This window comes from Hippopotamus amphibius, chromosome X, assembly GCF_030028045.1.
Source record: "Hippopotamus amphibius kiboko isolate mHipAmp2 chromosome X, mHipAmp2.hap2, whole genome shotgun sequence".
In the NCBI taxonomy this organism is placed as follows: domain Eukaryota; kingdom Metazoa; phylum Chordata; class Mammalia; order Artiodactyla; family Hippopotamidae; genus Hippopotamus; species Hippopotamus amphibius.
Window position 1 is genome coordinate 17,799,855 of NC_080203.1, and position 22,770 is coordinate 17,822,624.

A 22,770-nucleotide genomic window follows, 5' to 3' on the forward strand; every position below is an offset into this window, starting at 1 on the left:
TCTTAACTTGCAACATTTAAAAGAATTGCTTTTTCAGGACATTTAATACATAGAATATTTATAGCACTAAAAATCGTATCCTTTTAATGACTATATTAAAACTTAGTAAAGGTTTGATCCTTTTTGCAAAAATTAAGAAACCTCAGCAGCTAAAAATGTTCACAACTGTACAAGGAGAAGGATACCATGTGGTACTATATTACTCTAAACAGATGTGGCTCTTTAAATGAGGGAAAAAACCTCCACACACATTTTCAGTGATGTCTGAGTAACAGCTTCTGGGGTTGCTCCTTTTAGAATTTTGCCATGGAAACCACAGCTTCTACAACAGCAGTTAGTGCAGAATTTACTCTCGTATTTTTTCCTTAGCTTGCTACCCTGCCTAAAACATGCCTCAAGAGCATTTAATATTTTTTGTAGGGGAACTTAGTGCAAGCCAATAGCCCTACAGAAGCCCTATTTTCTGAAGAAAACCATCAGATTCTTGAAGTGTTAACCCCAATCAATTTTGGGGGGCCCAAACTAGTTTACCAAAAGCCAAGTGCACTTAAAACTGGGGAGAAGAGGGATGACATTATTGGAGCTTGCAACCCAAAGAGCAGCAAAAGAATCATGCCCCCGAGGTGAGGAGTCTCTTCTGTTTGATGTAAGAACAACAAAAGGAAAACAAACAAAACAGAAAACAGGATGCAAATTCTATCCTTCCAAATCAGTTTTTAGACTTTTATATATCACCCATTACTCTTTGACTACATTTAAAATGCTTAGTTCACCATCGATTTTTCTTTTTCGTTGTATTTCAAAGATGACTAAATGGCACGTACTTGACTTACCTAAAAGAGGGAGTAAAACTGGGTAGTTGTACGGCATCACAAAGAGGTTTACACAAGTTAAAGTTGTACTGGCTTTTAAATAACCAAATGGATATCCAAGTTCATTGTATTTTCCACTGCTAGTAACAAATACCTGAGAAGATCATGAAGTAATGTACAGTTACAACAGTAAGGATTTTATGTAAAACCAAACTCACAGCAACATTCCATACTGACATCCCTGGCACAATTTAATTGTAATTTAAAAATGGGAATAGTGCTTTCACTATATTTATGTCAAAACATATCATACTAAAGAAGAATGATCAGATTGCAATTCTTTTCTAAATTGCGTTAAGAGATGAAACTGTACTATGCAATCACCATTCAGAGACCAGAAGCTGCATCAACAATACCCAAATATTTACTTGGTTAGCGCAATGGAAAATAAGGTTGAAATACCACTAAGTGATACCAGCCATTAAAACAAACTGACTTCTCAAAAGAACAAGTGGTGACCAGAGTGGAGACTGTTAGGGAAATGGAACATGGCCCCATGCCTAAAGCATGCAATTACAAACACAAAGCCCATTTAAAGGATTATGCTAACACTCCTCATGTGTACTACTATTAAGTTTTGCTCTACTTCCCTCTGATGCCCCATTTCCCTACCCATTTATTCATTTTTCATCCAATAAATATTTACTGAGGAGTCTATTACAAGCCAGGCACTGGTGATAATTATTTTGAGGCAATTATATTGAGCAAGGAGATGCTTTGGTTCAATCTGGAAGGCATTTTCTCTTGTTAATGATCCTGGTGGAGCAAACATTCAATAAAAATGAAAACATTAACCTTTATTCCATATGACTAGCATCTTATTCCTTATTGATATTCCTGATTTTATATATATTATATTGTCAGGTCCCATACACCTGATACGCTATTCTGGAGTCCTCTAGCTACCATGTTTTCTCCGTGTTCCATGTTCACTCTTTGGCCCAAATCAGGCCATCTGTATATACTTTTAGGGACCTACACCTTTACCTTTTCTAACGTCCTTCCGCAGGATTATTTAAGACAAAAGTCAAACCGTGATGGTGAACAGAACCCACTTACTTTGCTAATTCTTGGTACCAGTAATATCACCTACTAGTTCATTACATTCTTCTATACTTAGCTGTAGCTAGGAATAAATCTTTCCTATGTAATGGATGATGCCTCCACAAAGCAATCAGTTGTGCTAAAGCATGACTCATCTACTAGATTTCATGTTTTAATTTGAACCTTAATAGATATAATTGTAATAAAACATGTTGGATTTCCCCCTGTTTCCTAAGTGTGTATAATAGAAAAGGGGGAAAATCATCATAAAGGATAAAAAAGTTACAGCCAGCAAGGATCAGACGTGTAATTCCCCTGAAAGGAAAAGCACTGTTTTTTGTTCCTTTCTCACTTCCTTTCTGTCTTTATTCCCTCCCTTCCCACCTTCATACCTTCCCTCCTTCCCTTAAGTCCATTGAGTTTTTCCAAATTCCTTATCACCTGCAGATTCATAGAATTTTGGGGTTCAAAGGGATCATTAGAGACCATCTAGTCTAGAGAAAGTGTCTGGTCCAAGACCACAGAGTTGGTGGCAGAGCTACGGTAAGGATCCGGTCTCCATTATGATTGTGCCAAATTTCCTGGCTCCTGGTTCACTTCACTCGTTTTCACTCCCACTAATTCAACACATTAAACTACTCTAAACCAAAGTAACATAAGATGCAAGAGAAAGACACATGGCATGTTTGACGGGTGCTGCAGGGATTGAGGACAGGATTTCTTAAGTTCCTTTGGAGAAGATTTACAGGGAAGGTGCTACATAGAAAAGAGGGTTTAATTTAGGGAAAAAGCATAATTTGTAATTTTATTTGCTTTTATTCCAAAATGTTTTTCAATTCATAAATTCAAGCCTCTGTCCTGATTTTAACTTAGCATTCTATCATCCCTATCTCCACATTTCTAGCACATTTTTGGTGTACTGTATTGAAATACAAACATACATTCAAAAAAGTGCAGGAATTATAAGTATACAGTTCAATGAATGTCCAAAAAATGAATGCACGTGTGTCATCGGCACCCAGATCAAGAAATAGAACCTGAACAGAAACCCCCTCGTGTCTTTTTCTGGTCACTACTCTGTAACCCCAAGAGAAATCACTGTCCTGACTTTTAACAGAGTAAGGCATTCTTACCTCTTTTTGAACTATATAAAGTCGAATCATATGATATGTGATCTTTTATGTCTGGCTTCTTTTGCTCAATATTATATGTATGAGATCATTCTGTTTCTTGCACTTCTACATCCTTGCTTTACGCCTGTTCTTTTTTTCTAGCCGGTTTTAGCATCTTTGGAGAATTCAAGTAGCTTAAAGACAACTAGTAGCAATGACTTTACATTTTAGGATGAAACAGATGGCAGTCTGAAAGTGTTCCTTGTGTAAGTAGAACCTAACAATTACTGATTGCTATATGGTGCTGTAGTTTAGAAACAGAACAAACATCCTTACAGTGTAGAACTTCCTTATTATATTCAAATAAAAAGGCTGTGACTGCTATGTCTGGATTTTTACAAATTAAAATCCAAAGATGAGCCTATTAACAAATCAGCAAGCCCTTCTGGCTGAAGTATAACTCTTGGAAGAGCCAATGTATGTGCATTTGCCTCATCCAAGGAAAATCCACACTACACACGCCAATGTGGTTTGTACTACAGGAAGAAGAGTTTGATTACATTACATTATTACATAAGTAGTTTCAGGCTTTTTTTTTGTCAAAAATATCTTGTACTGGGAATTCCCTGGCTGTCCAGTGGTTAGGGCTCTGTGCTTCCACTGCAGGGGGCACGGGTTCCATCCCTGGTTGGGGAACTATAAGATCCCACATCCCAATTTTAAAAATTAAATTAAAAAAAAATTTTAATTAAAAAAAAATCTTATACTTCCAATCTGTCAAGTTCACAATAAGGACTGAGAACATTGCTTCAGCAGAAGAATCCACAGCTGAATAGAATTACATCCTTTAGGTTAGGGATTCTTAACCTGGGGTGCCTGGATAGGCTTTAGGGGAGTGCTCCAAATCCTCAGATACATAGGTTTCATCAGATTATACTTCCTTAAATGGCAATGTACGGTAGGCCAGTGATTCATATCAGTCTGAAATTATTTGCTTGGCCTTGTTCCTTATTTGATAGCATTTGTGAGAAACATTATCAACAGACTTAGCCCAACTATTCCCAGATTAACCTTTGAAACTTCTTAAAACAATTCCCAGATCTCAGAGTGGATCCAGACATTTGGTTGACAACAAAGGAGAAGTACCTGCCAGCAGGTATGGGGAGACTTTCGTTCCAGGATGTACTGAGTTAAGGGTGAAGGTTCAAGTTCATATTTGTCAAAGGGAAGTTTGTCTATTACCATTGGCTCACAATCTATACAGGAGAACCTCACAACAGGATGAGATGTTCGTGGAGGCTAAAAAACAAGAGGGGAAAATATAATCCGTTATCAAGAGAGTTTACATTTCTGACAATTCTGCAACCCTTTTATGTTTTGTTAAACCATTGCTGAGATACAGACTACTGGTTTGAGACAGATGGCTCCTGATCTCTACGTGTTACCAATGGCATCCATTTAGGGAGGGGACTCAGATTCTTTCTCTCTACCATCTACTTGGCATTGGGAAGAAGACAGGTCAATGATAACACTCATAACTACAGTTTCAGGGAAGTAAAAAATAAAACTGCTTGAATATTCAGAACCCTGAAATTCAGCTCCACTTTGTGACCTCCAGGGACCACCTGCCCTTCACTCCTTTGTACCATGAGGCTTCAGACAGGCCAGACACTGCTAGGGAAGAAGAAATCCACGAAGCTTTCTAATGAGGTAATGACAGAGCTGGAGCCACTCACGAGCAAGATGAACAACTGTAAAGACATGGAAAAGGCAAGGTAGAGACTGAAAATGAGCCCGTCACGGCTCCCGAGCCTGGTTGAAATTTTCCTTGCAGCTGAATTTTTATAGCATTTCTCACACCCACACACTTCCTTGAACAGCTAGTGCTGGGGATGCTTTTGGCTGGGCTGACAGGTCCGTGTACCTGGGGTACCAGAGCAGATTGATGGAGCAGCCATTTTATTAATGGCTTTAGCGTGTAAGGATGGAGAGCACTAGAGAGAGAAATGGTGGCAGCAAGGGCAAATGGAGAGAGAAAGAGCTAGGACAAGCCCCAGGGTCAAGAGTGAGACATGGCTCTACCTACGCTGGTTGAGAGATCTGTAAGGCTGATGTGAATATGACAAAACATCTCTGTTTCCTTTATAAAAAGGAAAGACATGCTTATTTGGCTTTATGATTTACCAACCTACAAGATGTTTTGGGAGCTGAGAAAAATAGCCCTCCAATGTGCTTTTAAAGCTGGAAGAATGGTAACACGAGCTATGTGGGAGTTACCTGAAATTTCTTCTATTCCAGTTTTTTTTAATCTTAATTTTAATCAAACTTGCAAAAACATTTCTGGCTTATTAGATTGAAATCTATAAAAATACATGAGTGAGCACTTCCCTGGCGGTCCAGTGGTTAAGGCTCCATGCTTCCAATGCAGGGGACTCGGATTAGATCCCTGGTCAGGGAACTAAGATCCCGCAAGCAGTGCGGCAGGGTCAAAAAAATGAGGGGGCGGGGGGTGGGCAAAAAAAAAAAAGAAGCCATGAGTGAAACCACGTCACCAGCAATAATGAAGCAAATTTGTAACTAAAACATTCAATCTGGGGTTTGAAGGGGCTGAGAATAACTGGACCCTGAGGTTTGACAAGCTTGCGACCTTGGTGCCCCGAGGGAGGGGATTAGGAGCCCGAGCCTCACGCACAGCAGGGGCTGAAGATGGCTCTTCAGTCGTACATTCAGGTCTTTCATGGCCACTTCTGAAAAAAAATGCAGGAGCCTCAAAATAGCAATCCAGGAGAAAATGCAGTTCATGTCAGAAATGTCTAAAACCTAGATAGACTATAGATTAGCTGAACCAGGAAGGCACTGGAAGAGCCATGACCTTTTTGTGCCCCCTCCCTCCTGCAAGGATTACTCTGGCCTTTTTATATTGGCTGTGGGGAGGGAGGGAAATGAAAGGGAGAGTGGGTTTCATATGGTTTCCCTTATTACTAGACACCACGCCCCCCCCCCCAAGCCAATTCATCTGGTGCTGGGAGCAACTACAATATCAAACCCTCTTCCACCAAATACAGTGAACAAAAAGACAAATCCTCCATTAGAGGTCATTTAAAAAATACTGCTTAATTACCCATTGTTGAAAGGTGCATTGCCAAGGAACGCAAGTCCACTGATTACAAAAAGCTGAAAAGTAGGCCTGCAAAGTCCCACTACGTGTCTAATGGCTCCCTCGCAGGAAGCAGAATGACCCCTGCTTTGATTATGTTTCTAGAACCTACACAAGGTGCAAACTAAGTTCTAATTTCCGGAGGATGTATATGAAAATCAATGCCTGCCCTTTTTAGACATTGTGTTTACCATGTAAATCAAGTCAGCGGCTCTGAAATAAAAACCAAGTCACAGGTTGCAACAGCATCAAAAATAACAATATTTTAACATCTGAAGAGGGCAGGTCAGGTGGCAAAGGCAACCGAAAGAAAGAATGCCAGAACAGAAAGGAAGTCCTCTTTTGCTTTTAGGTACAAGCTAGGCTTCCCAGTAAGATATAGAAGGCACAGCTTAAAAGCTTCCAAGCTATTTTAAAAGGTTCTCTGTAATCAACTAATTGGAAATCCAGAATGATGTTTACCTTTTTGTTTTATGACACTTACTAGTGAAGGTAAATTCTGATCTGGCCAAAAAGATTCTGGAATTGGCCAATGTCCAACAGGAACACCAGTCTTAGGGTTAGGACGCACATAAATGAGCTTATGACAACTATGCCATGGTTGAACAGCAAATGAATTGCTTGGCCTGGGTGAATCCATAAGTCCATCTAAAAATTAAACAAAAGACAGACTAAGGAATGAGTTTCTTTTTACAGCCTCTGACCTTCCTGTACAGATTTTTCAGTTAAAAGCAAAGTACAAAACAAAACTAAAACAGTTATTCATGCAAGATGGAAGAAGAAAAGTGATGCTACTAGGATTTCTGAATGTTCTCTCTAGCAACTCTTTTCATCATCTAATGCATTGCCTCTAATCCAACATCCCATCCCCACCCCCACCCCCCGCATCTTTAACTACAACCAAAACATGTAGTTATATGGAAACGTTACAAAGGTAGTTTTAAATTTTCTGAGATTTGAACACGTAAATTAAACACACTAAACCACAACAGCTATTTTTCCAAATTAGGCAAATGAAATTGTTCATTCCCTGGTATAGTTTTTACATTTTTGGAATCTGACAAAATAGGTCATAAATTCTGTTTAGATTTTCTATTTCCAACTAGATGAAAAAAAAAAGTATTCTTTACTAAACAGTTAGACCCATTGACCACAAAGGCAAATTCACCAAAAGGTAGAAGGAATGCTGACAACACAATCTATATAGATAGTTGGGGAGGCAAGACAGAGTAGATACATCACGTTTATGTGGACTAATTCATCGTAGTTTCCCCATCCCACCATTGAAATCCCATGGAAACTGGGCATTGCATAATGCTGAATAATATATCCTGAACGCATTTTAATTACCTGAACTAGCATATTTCATTTGCCCCCCAGAAAACAGGGCAAGGCAGAGTTACATAACCTTTAATGCGATGAATCATTAGTCTAAATTATATTTGTAAAAGATATGTGTAAATGATTTGTCTCATTTTTTTTCTTAAATTGTATATCATTCGATTTACTTACTTAAGCATTACTTTCAACAAGTAATTACTTTAGAGCTGGGGATATACTGAGGTCCACGGAGCTCTAGAGAATACATGTAGTGGCTTCAGGGGACCAAGAGACACCCTCTGAAGTTGAGCTCACAATTCTGGGGATGTGCATTTTTCTGAGGAGAAAGTTCTTAGCTTTCATCAGGATCTCAAAGGTTAAGAACTCTGGACAAAGGGGAAATGGAGCTGGGAAGAATGTCTGAGCTATTTATGTGACACCATCTGATTGGTTTTCAGTAGGAAAGTTCCCGGTTCATATGAAGGTAATGAACACAGAATTATGGACTTAAGCGGTCAGTCGTTACTAATATAACATGTCCTTCCTTTATAATTAATTTAATTACTTTAAAATATGCTGTGATGGGACTTCCCTGGTGGTGCAGTGGTTAAGAATCCGCCTGCCTATGCAGGGGACAAGGGTTCGAGCTCTGCTCCAGGAAGATCCCACATGCCTCGGAGCAACTAAGCCCGTGCACCACAACTACTGAGCCTGTGCTCTAGAGTCCACAAGCTACAACTACTGAGCCTGCACGCTGCAACTACTGAAGCCCATGTGCCTAGAGCCCGTGCTCCACAACATGAGAAGCCACCGCACTGCAACGAAGAGTAGCCCCTGCTCTCTGCAACTAGAGAAAGCCCACGCGCAGCAACAAAGAGCCAAAGTAGCCAAAAATAAATAAATAAATAAATAGATAATTTAAAAAATAGGCTGTGGGGCCTCAGTCTTCTATAGCAGCAGCTGTTTTTAAATTGGAGCCCAAGAACCCCTGAAACGAAATATAAAATTATGTGTGTATCTGTTGCCTATGTCCATTTTTCTGGGGAGAGGGGTCTCTATTTTTTTCCAATAGCTTCTCAAAGTGTTCTGGGGACTAAATAGCAAAAAGGTTAGGAACCACAGGATCCACTGCTTCAGCAAGAAATGTGTGTCTTTCTGCCCCTTTGCACTTACCCTCTTTGCTTTTCCAGGCAGCTACCGCTAATTGTGGCCACCGCGATTAAAATGAATGGATCGGACCAGACAAGCACTGTGGTGATGATGCAATCTAGGTACATACATGTATGCATGTGTGTGCGTGAACTGACAGGAATGAGGAGACGCGATGGCCTAGAACAGAGCTCTGAGGAAGCTGTGCAATGGAGTATGATTCCCTTTCCCCATACAAAAGTAGCTTTGCTTTCGTATTTTGAGATACTGAAGTTTCTGTAAAATCTCATTTGAAGAGAAAAGCTTCTGCACTTAAAAGGTGGCCAGGAAAATACTGGTGTAGGATCTTATAGAATACTAGCAGTTCCTGGCTAAACATTCACAATCTCTTGCAGATGTGTGGTAACAAACACAGATTTCATAGAGCTAGGCTGGCACATTTGGCGCTCACAAGACCAAAATCAGATGGCTGGTTAAGTGGCACTCCATAGTGAATCTCCAGATATTTCATGACTAGAGAAGTGAAGAATTCAGTGTCATCCCAAGGCTGGGACCAGGAATATGAAATGGGTAGGGAAAAGGAAGAATTTTCTGAGGAAGATTTGTCATTGAATTTGGCTAGAATTTGGCCACCTGAAACGTATCCACAGGCAAAGAATGAATGGTAGTTGTTTGGATGGATGTTTGTAACCACTTGATTGCGTGTGGCTAGTGAAGACGGTGTCTATTGTGTTCAATGCTTTCTCAATCTCAGATCCCTCTCCTGTGTAACACTTTAAGGTTAAAAAAAAAAGTTATCTACTGTACCTTCTCCAATAGGAAGTGGATCTGGTCCCGTTTTTTCAAAGTTAATAACTACACCACTCTGAACTTTTTGAACTAAAGATTCTAAACATTGATTCAACATTCTTTGTGTTTTAACACAGTAGGAGCGACCTATACCAGGAGGAAAAACAAAAAGTACAAGTTTGATTAAATAAAATACTACTTAACAATACAAGCATTTGAAATTCTAAAACACAACTCGAAATAATCAAAACTACACTGGCAGCAAACATCACACTAATGATGAGCTTAAGCAGCAGAGTTAGAAGATTCAGAAGGAAAACAAGACTGGATATGGCATTTAAGAAAAATGGGACTCTGCTGCCCCAAATTCTTCCTGTAGAAATAGTAAATATCGCCAATACCTCCTGTGACTTCACACATCTGTGTGATGGCAGATTCATCAGTTGGTACACTCCCTAGCTGCTCTGGTTCAGTAGAAGCCAATCCAGGCAAACGCAACACCAGGGCAAATAACCTTTGATCCCAACGAAAAGGTTCTTTGGTTAATTCACTTCCAGGTAGAGGAGAATTCAAAGGCAGATGAAGCTGATAAAGCAAAATTGGAAAAGTTTCATCACAGCAACGCATACAAAAATGAAGACAATTCAAGAGTTAAAGGGTTCACTTTTCTTTCATGTCCTCAATAAAATGAGGCAATCTTTCAAGGATTACCAAGATGGAACGTTTAATCAAACTTATTCTTAACTGGAAATGTATGCCTCCCACAGAAATAGCTGCATGTTCTCTGCCATTTAAACGAAATTTTAAAAAATGAAATCTCACCTCTTCTTGAACACCAGCAGTGCTTGTTAACTTGTTTCCATCTGTGATGGTAATTAAAATAGATGGTTCTAAAAAAAATGGATTTCTCCCCTAAAATACATTTAAGAAGTATTAGAGCTGTGTAAAGTAATAACGTTGTATCTCAACTTTTACATTTGCCTTGCCTGTGATCTCTCAAGTATGTGATAAAATTTGCCTGGATGAATAAGAAGGAAAAGATTAGGGACGGAAGTGGGTGGGAATCAAAATAACAGTCCCTGCAGAGGTAACATGCACAATAAACTGAGGAATTCTTATAATTCAGGAACACCCCCAAACTATAACATCCAAATCACCCTCTCCCTCTGCTTTCCAAGTAATCACAAAAGAAAGATATAAAAGAGATTATAATGGTAGTATCATCCACACCCATGTATCCATTCAGAATCCTGGCACAGAGAAGGGGACATTAGTGACTTATGCTCTGCAACCTGGACGATGACTCTGGTTATCGTGAGCAGAGTTTTTACAGTAGAAAAGTGCAATGGTAGCAGTGGCAAATGCTATTCTGCCTTCCTCTTATACTAGAGCTTTCTCGTTGAATTGGGAGGGCTGAGGGACTTAAGGACCGAAAATTTCTCAATTGTCTTGTTTCAATATTTCTCAGCAATTTATTCATCCCATTATAGCTGATAATCTGATGGGTAGGCAATTTTAACTATTTTATGGTCAACCCACATAAAAGACTCCCCCAAAAGGATTTTTGTTAAAGTATGTATTTAAAAGATACATGGACCTCCTTTTACATGTTATGAAAAGGAGCAGAAAACTTGGTAGCCACACCCAATTTTAAATTCTTACCCCAAAGTCACCAAAATAAATTAGCTGTACTCACTCAAAAATTTTTTTACCTGTCCATAATTGTCTATTCCAGATATTAATCTATTGAGATTTAACAAATCAAATGAGGATCTTAGAGCCTGACCAAGAGTAGTCAGTCCAGAAGCCTGAAGATTTTTTAGTTCACTCATGAATGTTGCATGATTTTCCTTCCAACCAGCCTGAAAACCAAACATTCACAAAGAAATTCCCGATTATACAATGAACAATACATAAAGTGCAAACAACCACTATTAGCAAGTATCAAACCTCTAACAAATCAATAATTCCTTCATCTAATTCTACTGTATATCTTGACTGATCAAGTGGAACTAAAGCAAGACATTAGTTTCAGAAAGATCTGCCAGCCTTAATGCTCAAGAGCAAAGATGCAAACAATGCATTCCATCCATTCTGGCTGCAGGGCTTTGGCTCAAGAAGTCTAGTTTTCTATTCAGGCTCAAACAAACATATCAAAACACCTCAGTATTTACCTTAGTTTGACACTGAGGATGAGCATGATGTAAGGGGAAGAGGAAGCAGTAATTTTTAAAATATACTGTCCTTGATAGAGACAATTGGCTATTGAGTGTGTAATCTACATGAACTTTTCTAACCAAGATTTGTCCTCCTAAACAATATTTTCACTTTAAACAAGGGCATAGGGAGAATTACAGGAATGGAGCCACGACTATCTGGAGACAATCTTTCTGGCATCGTTCAGCATTCAGAAAGCCCCAAATCCGGAATACGGGAGAAAGAAAAGAAACAAAAAATTCTGGCAAAGAAGCAGCATCGCCTAGGCACCCCCAGCAGCTATGAACAGCAGCAAAGACCCCAAGACCCAAGGTCAACAGCCAACATGCTGTGACTGAATGGTTTGTAGAACAGAAGGAAAGGACCACGTTGACTGGTCAGGAATGTGGCTATTAAAAAAAAAAAAAAGGCAGTGCAAAATGCCAAGAAGAGAAGCCAAAAGAAGAAGGCAGCTAACAGTAGGTCGCAGAAGAGTAAGCCAGCAAGGCAGAGAGTAGACAGCACAGGCTGGCAACTTGGTGAGACAAATAGCCACTTGAGTCTTGGTAGCCCTGAGGGCAGTAGTGCAATATGCTGAAGGCTGAAGTCATGGCAACCAGACCAGTAGAGCTGGAGGTGGAAAGCCAACACAAATAATGCAGAGCTAAACGAAATGATTTAAATTTCACGTTTACCTAAAGACCATTCATTATCCATACAACTATAGCAAACACCATCTTTTCTAGTTTCATAGCCTCCTAAAGCAATCTAGGTCAGAACGACTGAGAGGCAGAAAAGGGGCCGATTGCCTGGACCCTACTATGAAGTATCTGCGGGACCTTGAGCAAACCTGTTGGCTCTTAGGACCTAAATTTCATTATCTGAAAATGAAGAGGATTAGATAAACAGGGATACTGTGTAAGGCTGTGCATGTTACCCACAAGAATGGCGCCCCCTGGGCTTGAACCGTACACAACCTCCATAACCGTACAAGGTGAAAGTGATCCTGGTTAAGATCCTTTCCAGTCCAATAGTGTGGATTCTGTGAAATCAAAAAATGTGTGTTGTGTGTGTGTGTGCTTCCTATAAGTCAAAGGATCTAAAGGAAAAACCTTTTGCCCCGATTGTATATATGACTTATACTACCTGGTAAAAGTAGAGCATGAGAATAATTCCTTGTGGCCCAAGGAAAATCTTACTGAACTAGACAAACTAAACTTTAGTTAAAAGGAAGGATTATGATTTGAATTGTCCTCCTCAAATACCTAGAAATATCGGGAGGTGATTAGGAATCCCACTGAATTCACAACGTAGCTTTCTTCTTTGGGGTAGAAGAGAAGGTCTACAGCTGCGGGTGGGGGAGAGGGATAGCATGAATTTTCCCCTCTATTTATCGAACCAATTTTTATCGACCAACTATGCTATGCTGGGCAGAATGCTACATGCTGGAGATATCGAGAGGAATTAGCCCTTGAGGAGTTCCCGCCGCAAAGGAATAAGGAATGCAGTTATGGAGGCGGAAAGAACAAATGACCGGGGAGTTAGGGAAGGCTTGTCACAGAAGATAGGGCATTTGAAGAAGTCTAATGGCAGGAGGAGAAGATCATGGGATCCGCACAGTGATGTGAGGAGTGAAGGGGGCAGGGCAAAGGAACAGAACAGAGAATTTATAAAAGGATAGGGCTTCCTGGGGAACCGCAAGTAATTTGATTATCACTGCTCTGGGTACGCAGCAGGAGGCAAAGCTGATAAGTTGGGCTCTGACTGTAACGTGCTTTGTACATTGTGCTCAGGAGTTTGGATTTTATCTGTTGGCCATGGGAATGACTTGAGGTTTCTAATTAGGGGAGTGGCATGATCAGATCTGTATTTTAGCAAGATCGTTCTGCTGGGAGTTGGAGAATAAATTGTGGGGTGGAGGGGAAGCTGAGGCTTGAGGCAGGGAAACTAGTTTGGGGAATGTTGCAATAGCTTATGAGAAAAGTGATGAAAGCCTGAGTGAGGGCAGTGGGGATGGAGAAGAGGCTGCAGATTAAAGTATTTCAGAAGTGGAGTCAGAAGGATTTACTAGCTAATTAGGGGGACGGGTGAGGGAGAAAAAGGGTCATACATTAGGCTGAGTTTTCTGGCTTGGGCAAATCTGTGAATGGTGGGGTCTTTCACCCAGAAGCCACTTTACAAAGTTGACTTTTTTTTAAATAATGACTTCATTGAGCAATCTAACTTTACACTGTAAACTTAGAGTTATATCTGCAGAGAGTGTTGAACTCCTGAGAGCCACAAGATACTTCAAGGCATTACCAAAGAAAAATTAGTGAACTACTTGATCTGGTAAAGGATTGGGATAAGGTTTCAGCACCACCTAAGCAAGCACCCTGTAACTCATCAATGTTTAAAATAATGTGTCCTAATTGCCACCAATCAATCTGTCAGAATAATTGCTCTTTAAAATTTCCTTTCTAATATGAATTGAAAACACTTTATAAATCGTTTCTGTACCTGAATCACTGGCATTCAGTTTTTAGGTCAATTCCAATCCTGTGTGATGAATTAGACAAAACATGAAATTTGAATGCTATGTCTATCTCAGTACTACAAAGTGTATGGGCTACATTTACTACCCAAAGCAATCAACTTCTTGGTAGCAGTTTAGCTCCTTCAAGAGAAGAATTAATGTCCCTAAATCCAGTCCTCAGAATGCTGAAGGGGAAAAAAGGCCTACAGAGTAATTTAAATATCTAGAGAACCTTAGTAATGTGAAAAATTCTTCCCAAAAGATATTATTTAGAGCTAGTGGGAGAAAGTTCATGTTTATATTCTTCAGTCATTGCTTGCAGTTGATTTTTTCATAAATGAATTCAGGACAGCCCATTGACCTTCTTAATGCAGTCTTTTCTTTCAAATTACTCCAAAGATATCTTTTCAAATTACTCCAAATATATCCAAAGACTCTCATGTCAGTAAAACCTTCACTTCTGACAATAACTTCCATACATTTTTATGGAGCTTTACAGCTTGTACAAGGCACTTCCACACTTCACATTTGCTTAAGACAATCCTATAAAATAGGCATGGTATTACCATCCCTATTTTGTTTTGTTTTTTGGTTAAGAACTTTTATTGAGATACAATTGACATACAATAAACTGCATATATTTAAAGTGTACATTTTGATACTTTCTTTTCTTAATAGTAACGTATGTATGGCAATCCCAATCTCCCAATTCACCCCTGCCCCTCCTCCCACTTTCCCCACTTGGTATCCATATGTTTGTTCTCTACATCTGTGTGTCTACTTTTGCCTTGCAAACCGGTTGATTTGTACCATTTCCTATTTTGTTTTAATAAATCAGGAAGAAGTAAGACTTTGGTATGTCTTGTTTGTGGGGGCAATAATGGATACTCGGAGAGGCACAGTCTAGAGTTGCACTATCTAATCCAATAGCCCTCAGCCATGTGGGGCCACCGAGAACTTGAAACATTGCTATCTGACTTGAGATGCGATATAAGGGTAAATTATATATGGGATGTTGAGGACTTAGAACAACAACCAAGAAGAATGAAGATATCTCATTATTTATTTTTCTATTGATTACATGTTGAAATGATAATGTTTTGAATGCTTTCAGTTAAATACAGTATATTACTAAAGTTTCACCTGGTTCCTTTTACTTTTTAATGTGGCCACTAGAAAATTTGAAATGCTGTGTGTGGCTGGCATATATCTATTGGACAGAGATGATCTAGAGAGAGCTGAAGGTCAGGAAGGAGAACTTGGCCTTGCTTTGGCAGAAAATAGACTCATTACAGATTTCAAGGCAGGGGGAAACAGGATCAAACAGTGTCTCAGGAAGGTCAGTCTGGCAGTGAATTACAGCATAGATTGGATAAGGAGAAGCTGTATCAGGAAAAAGAAGCTAAGAGGTTTGAATAGGCATCTAGGCCTGAGGGAATCAGAGCCTGAATTAGGATAGAAATGAAGAGGAAGGGGTTAATTGAGAAACATTTTGAACCACCAAGATGGGACTTGGTAACAGACCGACCATAGGCCTACAGGAGGCAGAGTAACAGATGATTACAAAACTTCTAACCTGAGAGAACTAAAGAATAGAGGTTTAGGACAAAGGAATAAGCTTGGGTGGATGAAACCCTAAACTAAGAGCTTACAGTCTTTACAGGTCGAGGACAATGGTAATGATAAATAATAATCACAGGCACTAGGAATCAGTGCCCGCGTGTCAGGAGCTCACTTACACTAAGCAGAGCATTTCATGTGTATCCTGCTCATCTGAGCCTCACAACCACCCCATGAAGTAGGTGCTATTATGATGTCCATTTTATAGATTAGCACACTGAGCCTCAGAGAGGATAAGCAAATTGTCTAGGTCAAAGCAACTAGTAAAAGACACAGCCAGGATTTGAACTCAGGTAGCCTAACTTTAGAACCCACCAATGTAAACCACTGTACTAGAGATTCTTCTACCTATTCCACATATTTAACCTCATAGACATGTCATTATACTAGCTTAAAGGTTCGTAAGTTTAATGGAATTTCCAAATTTCATTTAATTTAAGCCTACTTTCCCTGATGTCAGAATGCAGACCAGCTGGGTGTGGGGAACAGTGAATTAGGACTTGGAAGACACTGGTCTAATCCTGGCTGTAACTAACTAGCAAAACAAGTGGTCCAAAGTCAGTTGTTTATCCCTTACTGGAGCTGTTTCCTTGTATAAGCAATGAAAGAACTGAAAACCAACTCTAAGTTCCCTTCCAGCTTTCATATCCTATCATTCCATACCTTGTATCCATCCTTTATATAAATCTTACTTACACAAAGAAAATGCCTCATATCTTAATAAGTATGCTAATTCAGGCCTAGTTTAAATTTGTATAGCCAACTAAAGACATCTCTGAATATCAGCAGAAAGAGTATGGGCCTGTTAGTCTATGAATGACTTGGGTTCCCCCCATAGCTCTACGGACTAGCCCGCTAGCCTTTTATTACCCACTCATATCACCACAGAAAGGAGGGAGTTTATACTCCTTTCCTCTGAAGGGCAATGCCTAAAAGAAATATTTTCTACTACCCTCTACACCCTTATTTCCATCTCCTTATCTGCTATGTTTTCTGACATATGGTGCTTAAAGGTAGGTTCTGCCCCTACAACAGACCTCAGTATGTGAACTATTTGGAAGCTTTTTATAAACACACACTTAAGCTATACCCTCCAGTCTAGCTTTTATCAGGAAGAAGGCTGTTATTTAGAACTCTGGTGGGCTCTTGTGTCTTATTTCTCCATTGGTTTCAATGGAGGAGGGAAAGGTAGGGGTGTTATTTAATGGCTCCCCCAAACCTCAGCATCCGAACACTTGTCCTTCCTGAACTTCATCCCATTTCAGCAGGACCATTTCTCTGATTCATTGATTTTTATTTTATTTTTATTGTTTAAAATGAAGAGCCCTCTCCTCCAAGGAAATCTTGCCAGGAAGTATAAACAAGTAAAAGAGATAAAAACAGATCAACTGTCCTTGAAGGGGACATGGGAGTGGTGTTAGAAGCCTTTCTGTAAACCCCCTGCTCTATCTCTAAATGTCACTTGTAATCCTTTTCTAACATATAAATGACCGCGTTAGACTTAGTATATAGTGCAGATTTAATGAACATGGTATTAACTTCTCCATCCAAGGTAACCGAAAAACATTTTCTAGGGCAGCTGCATCTAATCTTCCACAGGAGAAGCACCCCTTAAAAGACCATATAAATGGAATATTTATAAATAAGAAAACAGCTGAATAGTTAAAATTCTCTAGGGTGACAGCTCCTGAAAGAGAATGGCAGTGAATCTTTTCAAACAGCAAAAATAATCCTTCTATATTACAGATTTTCACAAGCCAGGCTTTCTCACACGCAGCGAGAGAACCTCTCACTGGAAGGGCATCACTTGCTCTGTCCCTCTGCCTGGGTGCTGAGCCACTGCACTAACCCATTTTCGGCACATGCACCAAAAAGCCTATTTGGACCCTCTCCTGAAGAGCAGTTCAAGTCAGTCCAAGGCTTCCTAGCTTGCTAGCAAGCCCTTCACAATGAATAAAAGGCCTCTGCTGGATTACAGAGAGAAAATACATGTTGTTTCCCTCTCCTTGACAAGATTTTTTAACTTCTATTAAAGGAAATGAAATCAGCCTGGTAATATCTGCCCTTCATAAACTTTTATAGAGGGCTCTCCTGAACCTTGGGTTCTTCTTCTAGGTGGTTACAAATGAGATGATTAAGGGATTGGAGTATTTTCCCAGATGTTGCAAGTTAAAGCCAAAGAGTCTAAATTTAGCAGGGCCATCATTTCTCTTGTGGAAAGATAAACTATTTTCCTTTTTCCATCTGCTCTCCACAAGTTGGGGAGAAACTTGCTCTGCAACAACCCAGACAATCTGTATAAATCAACTTCAATGGCATTTTTCAACCAACTTCACTTTCTTCTCCAATTTAACATTCTATCATCTTTGTCATCACAAACTGCTCTTGTGTTGGTAAACTGACCAGTGGGACAGGATGACATGAAAAATAAGAAGCCCTGCTTTTTGAATCAACTCTGTCTCCTGAGAAGACAAATGACTTTTCCCTTGGTCTTTGCCCTTAGCCTTATATGGAATATTTGTGTGAGTTAAAAGTCTTCAACTTGGAGAATTTTCTTCTCACAACTAAAATGGACTCCAATTCTGATGCATATAAGATGAGGTTTACTTGCCCTGTTAGGTTAACAGAACACTGTAACAGCTAAAATCACTTTAATGTGTTCAAATGTCTTTTAAAATTGTGTTTACAGCTACTACACCTATAAGGAGGTTGTTAAAATTGTGAAATACGCATTAGGAAGACGCTATGTCATTGAAAGAATAGGATTGTCTTGCTTCTTGTATCAACTTTGAATACTCTCTTCTTGCACTATATTTTCTGACCCTATCTGATACATTTTCTTCCCTTAATACTCTAGCAATTTGGTCTGACTTCACTTTTTTGTGGTTTTTTCACTTGACTCAAGGTACTGATACGGTTCTAGGTTCAAAGGAGGCATTCTATTATTCCGTGTTTTATGTGTACTAATACGGCTTTCTCTTGTAAAATTATTTGTTTTAAGAATATACAGTCCTCTTGGATTCCTTTTTGTCAAAGGGGGCGCTTCTTAGTGTCCTGAACTTAAGATGCTTGAAGTCCATTTTATTTGATTACATCGGTTCTGTCCCAGAGAACTCTGAATGCTATCATTCTGTTGTTCAGTCCACCAATTTTCATCCACAAGCTTCAGGAAATACTACCAGCCAAGACCACACAAAAGAAATCTAGGTTACTTGAGTCTTCTACTTTTTAAAAAAAATTCTTAGAAATCGACCCCTTAATATATTGCAGAAACATTTGACAGTCTGTGGCCTGTTGAATTTTTTTTCAGCAGATGGTTAAAGACTCTCATAACCACAGACTTTTAGGTAAACTGGGCAAAGATATGATTCAGTTTGATTCCACTCTCACAAAGTTCACCATTTTGTGTGTGTCTTTAAGACATGTAGTATGAGGGGTTTTTTTTAGTGGATTAATAATCATAAGGATTAGTCTAAAATATCTGCAACAGTCATTTATGACTTTTCAATTCTTACCCAGGGGAATTAAGATAAAATTATGAAGTAGTACACCTCTCAGAATTCATGTGAAAGCATAAGATCAAAAGAAATTTGATCTTCACCAGGGGATGCTAACATGTAGAAACCAAATTTCCTCCTCTGTCCAAGAGGCAATTGAACTGTTATTGAAAGAAAAACACCATACAGTTGCAAAGAATTTACCAAACTCGGTCAGATATAAATGTTAAGTTTCCTCTTTCACTCCCCATCCATTTCAACTGTAGCTATTGACTAATACCCATTAACAGAAAACAAACAAACAAACCAAACAAAAACAACGCTATGGTGCAGAGCACATGTTCAACTGTTCAGATTTGGGGTTCTGATAGGAGACATTTTTATGAACACACACACAAGATAAAAATCAACAAAGTGGCCTTGGAAAATACAGAAGGACAGGAATGAGACTAAACCACCCAAACATTACAGAAAGAGTTGAAGAGAGGAGAAGGCAGAATGGCCGGCCAATCCTTACTTTCTAAAGATTTTATGGCATCTCTTTCCTCCAGACTAATTCCTTTTTTAAAAATTCTCTCAAAAATTTTTATGAGCTGTTTTTTACATTATAAAAGTAACGCACATTCATTGTTAAAAACTGCAACAGAAATACAAAGTTAGTCTATCTCTTCACCAAACTTGTCAGTTCCACTCTTCAAGAGGTAACCATTGCAAGGAATCTGTCCTGAACATTAACCTGTTGGCAGCAAACAGAAATGACTCCAATAAGATGAAGGGACATTTACCAATAAGATGGAGTGACTGATTTAACCAGTAGGTATGCAATACAGCACTTTAACCACTTACAGAAACTGTTTTCTAAAATTTAAAGCAATTTGGGGACTTCCCTGGAGGTCCAGTGGTTAAGACTCCCTGCTTCCACTTCAGGGGGCTCTGGTTGGATCCCTGGTCAGGGAACTAAGATCCTGCATGGTGTGCGGCGTGGTCAAAAAAAACAAAATTAAATCTATTTTGAAATCACCCTGATTTCCCAGCCTGAATTATTGCACTTCCTGCCTTTCAGTTATACAATTCTCTCTTGGACTTTTTTTAGAAGGAATAGGGGAAATAATCTAGTCTAATCCCTTCATTTTACAGATAAGAAAACTGACACCTTAAAAGGTTAAGTGACTTGCCTGGGGTCATGTGTCTCTCTAATCAGTAGCAGACTGTGGCTAAAGAACCCTGGTCTCTGCCTCCCAGTCCAAAGTGACACAACTTGCCAGACTTACATTGACCGTGGATGGTGTGATCTACCGGACAGGCTACCCTGTGACCACTTTAACAAATCAAATTTTTATGAAAGTACGTAGGAAGAGTTTAAATAGATTTCTAACATGTAGCTCAAAAACTTCACTATGAAATGGAATTTACAATGTCTATACACATGTAAGTTTTTAAGAAAAATGGAACGCGTTGCTCCAAACATCTTTCACGTCCCCGTACAAGACATACAACAGGAGGGACCCCCACCTTTCCAATGTCATGGCTGCATTAAAGGCTAGATATTCTCCCTGGAATCCCATTATCCACTATCCAGTTGCGTGGGCTCCCTTCCACAGAGACAAAGGCAGAGAGGGACTGGGGCTTCTGATTAAATAAACGGCAGGGCTTCCCGGCATCTTGAGGCCAATTTAAATCAAAACATCTTGGTCTGGTTCATGCTAATCAACCACTAAAGGTCAGACTCCAGCTCTCTCCCCCTTCCTCCTGCAACTTCTCATCATTATAACAGCATTTAAAGCACCTTCTGTCACATCCTCTCCCTCAAGTCACACCCTTCCTGGCATGCTTTCAGTTCATTTTCTCTCCTCCCCCAGGCCTCCGGCTCTTCTGGCTCTCTCTTCTCCCTCTGGTTAACTGATGGTCTAAGAGTTGGTATCAGGAATGGGGAGACCAGCTCAGGGGGTGGAAGAGAGAGATCTGGCTGAAGGGCAGGGCTCCTGTGGGGAAATACGTTTATGCAGACACAGGGAGCAGGTCCTAGAGAGCTCAGAATGGCAGACTGAGCAATTTTGACTTGATTCCATAGGCACTGGGGAGTCTTTGAAGGCTTATGAGCAGGGCAGTGATATGATGAAAGCAGCTTTTTGACAAAGTTAGCAGTTGGTGTGGGTAGAGAGTAGGAATTTGGGAATCACTTGGGAGACTACGTAAGAAGGTTGTTATAGTGGCCAAAGCATAGAAGTCAGGACCCAGACTGAAGTGATGGCAGCAGAAATTGAGTTGAAGGAACATTTGTGAGGGACTTTTCAAAGGGATGGGCCTTAGAAGAAGATGGAAGGACAGGATCAAAGCTGAATAATGTCAAGCTTGCAATCCTGAGTGACTAAAAGATGGGGAAAATAGAAGAGGGGATGGTTTTAGAGCCATAAGGAGGTCTGTTTGAGATGCTAACTATGAGCTGATGGCAAGATAGACAGGCAAGTGGAGATATCCCGTCATCAGCTAGCTGAAGATGGGGAGTAGAAGGAATATTTGAAACCATGAATAAGGTAGGATGCATTCACCAAGGGAAAGAATTTGGCAGATAGGGAAAAGAATTATCAGAGACAGGGGTGGAGAAACAGAATGGAGGAGGTGATAAGTTTCTGGAAGGAAGGAACATTAACAGTTTCAAATAGAGGCAAGGACAAAAAGAATAAATACTAGTAAATTAGCCCAAGTAGCTATATAGCAAATCCTAAGACCTTAATAAACTATATTTACTTGCCTCACTAGTACTACTCCCTGCTTGCACAAACAAACGTTTCAAGTCTTTTGTTCAATAATATTCAAGTCCAGAGTTTGGCTCTTAGTACTAAGTTTACTGAACGATTCGACTTAACAGGGCTGGATATAACTTGCAGAAGAGCAAGTGCCGTTAATCAGGCACATATGGTTTGAGATACAGAATTTGACTTTTTCTACGAACACTTGGCACATCAGTACAAAAGTCTTCGTGTAACTTTTCTCTGGTTAAGCCCCCAGTGGCTAAATTGGCAGCACCTCCAATCCTCTGAAAATCCACCCCTTAGCAACCTAACTAAGCAGGAAGCAGGGAAAAGCTCTCTGGCTATGGCAGGGGTGTGGCTGGAGGAGAATGGGAGATCTGGCTGAAATGAGGACCAGTAGATGAGGCACAGGCTGATGGACAAAACTCTGCGAAGGTGGTATGGTGCATTCAGGCCCTTTACAAAACCACTTCTGCCTCTCCCACAGGTCGTGGATTAAAGGAAACTGACTGGCTATAGCGTGTTACATTGACTGTCTTTCTTTTCTTTACCAGAAGAGAAGAACATTTATCAGGAGACTGACAAGGTGGAGATGACATATCAGTGTCTGGAGGCCAACAGATAGCCAAAGACCACCCTGTTGCTTTTTCAAACCTACCGTTCTTCCTACAGGGCCTACTCTGCCTAGGTCCCAGTCCTCAACCTCCACTCCCCACCTACCTCAAGTTCCATCAACTGACAGTCCC

General features: G+C 39.9%; 1 protein-coding gene across 13 annotated transcripts in view; it reads right to left on the bottom strand.

Annotated features, from left to right (window-relative positions):
• Positions 1–22,770, bottom strand: part of INTS6L (integrator complex subunit 6 like) — a 58,293-nt gene that overhangs the window by 24,032 nt on the left and 11,491 nt on the right. For 9 of the 13 annotated variants that reach the window (XM_057718277.1, XM_057718290.1, XM_057718282.1 and 6 more), the window contains 7 exons: positions 11,156–11,305; positions 10,266–10,355; positions 9,845–10,028; positions 9,462–9,590; positions 6,670–6,833; positions 4,175–4,327; positions 834–966 (listed from right to left, as the gene is read on the bottom strand). In XM_057718277.1, coding sequence (XP_057574260.1) covers positions 834–966; positions 4,175–4,327; positions 6,670–6,833; positions 9,462–9,590; positions 9,845–10,028; positions 10,266–10,355; positions 11,156–11,305 — 1,003 coding nt within the window. Of the gene's footprint in view, positions 1–833; positions 967–4,174; positions 4,328–4,674; positions 4,780–5,720; positions 5,776–6,669; positions 6,834–9,461; positions 9,591–9,844; positions 10,029–10,265; positions 10,356–11,155; positions 11,306–14,138; positions 14,178–22,770 lie in introns of those variants that run through there. The other 4 variants (XM_057718281.1, XM_057718285.1, XM_057718288.1 and 1 more) reach the window with 4 other exon arrangements.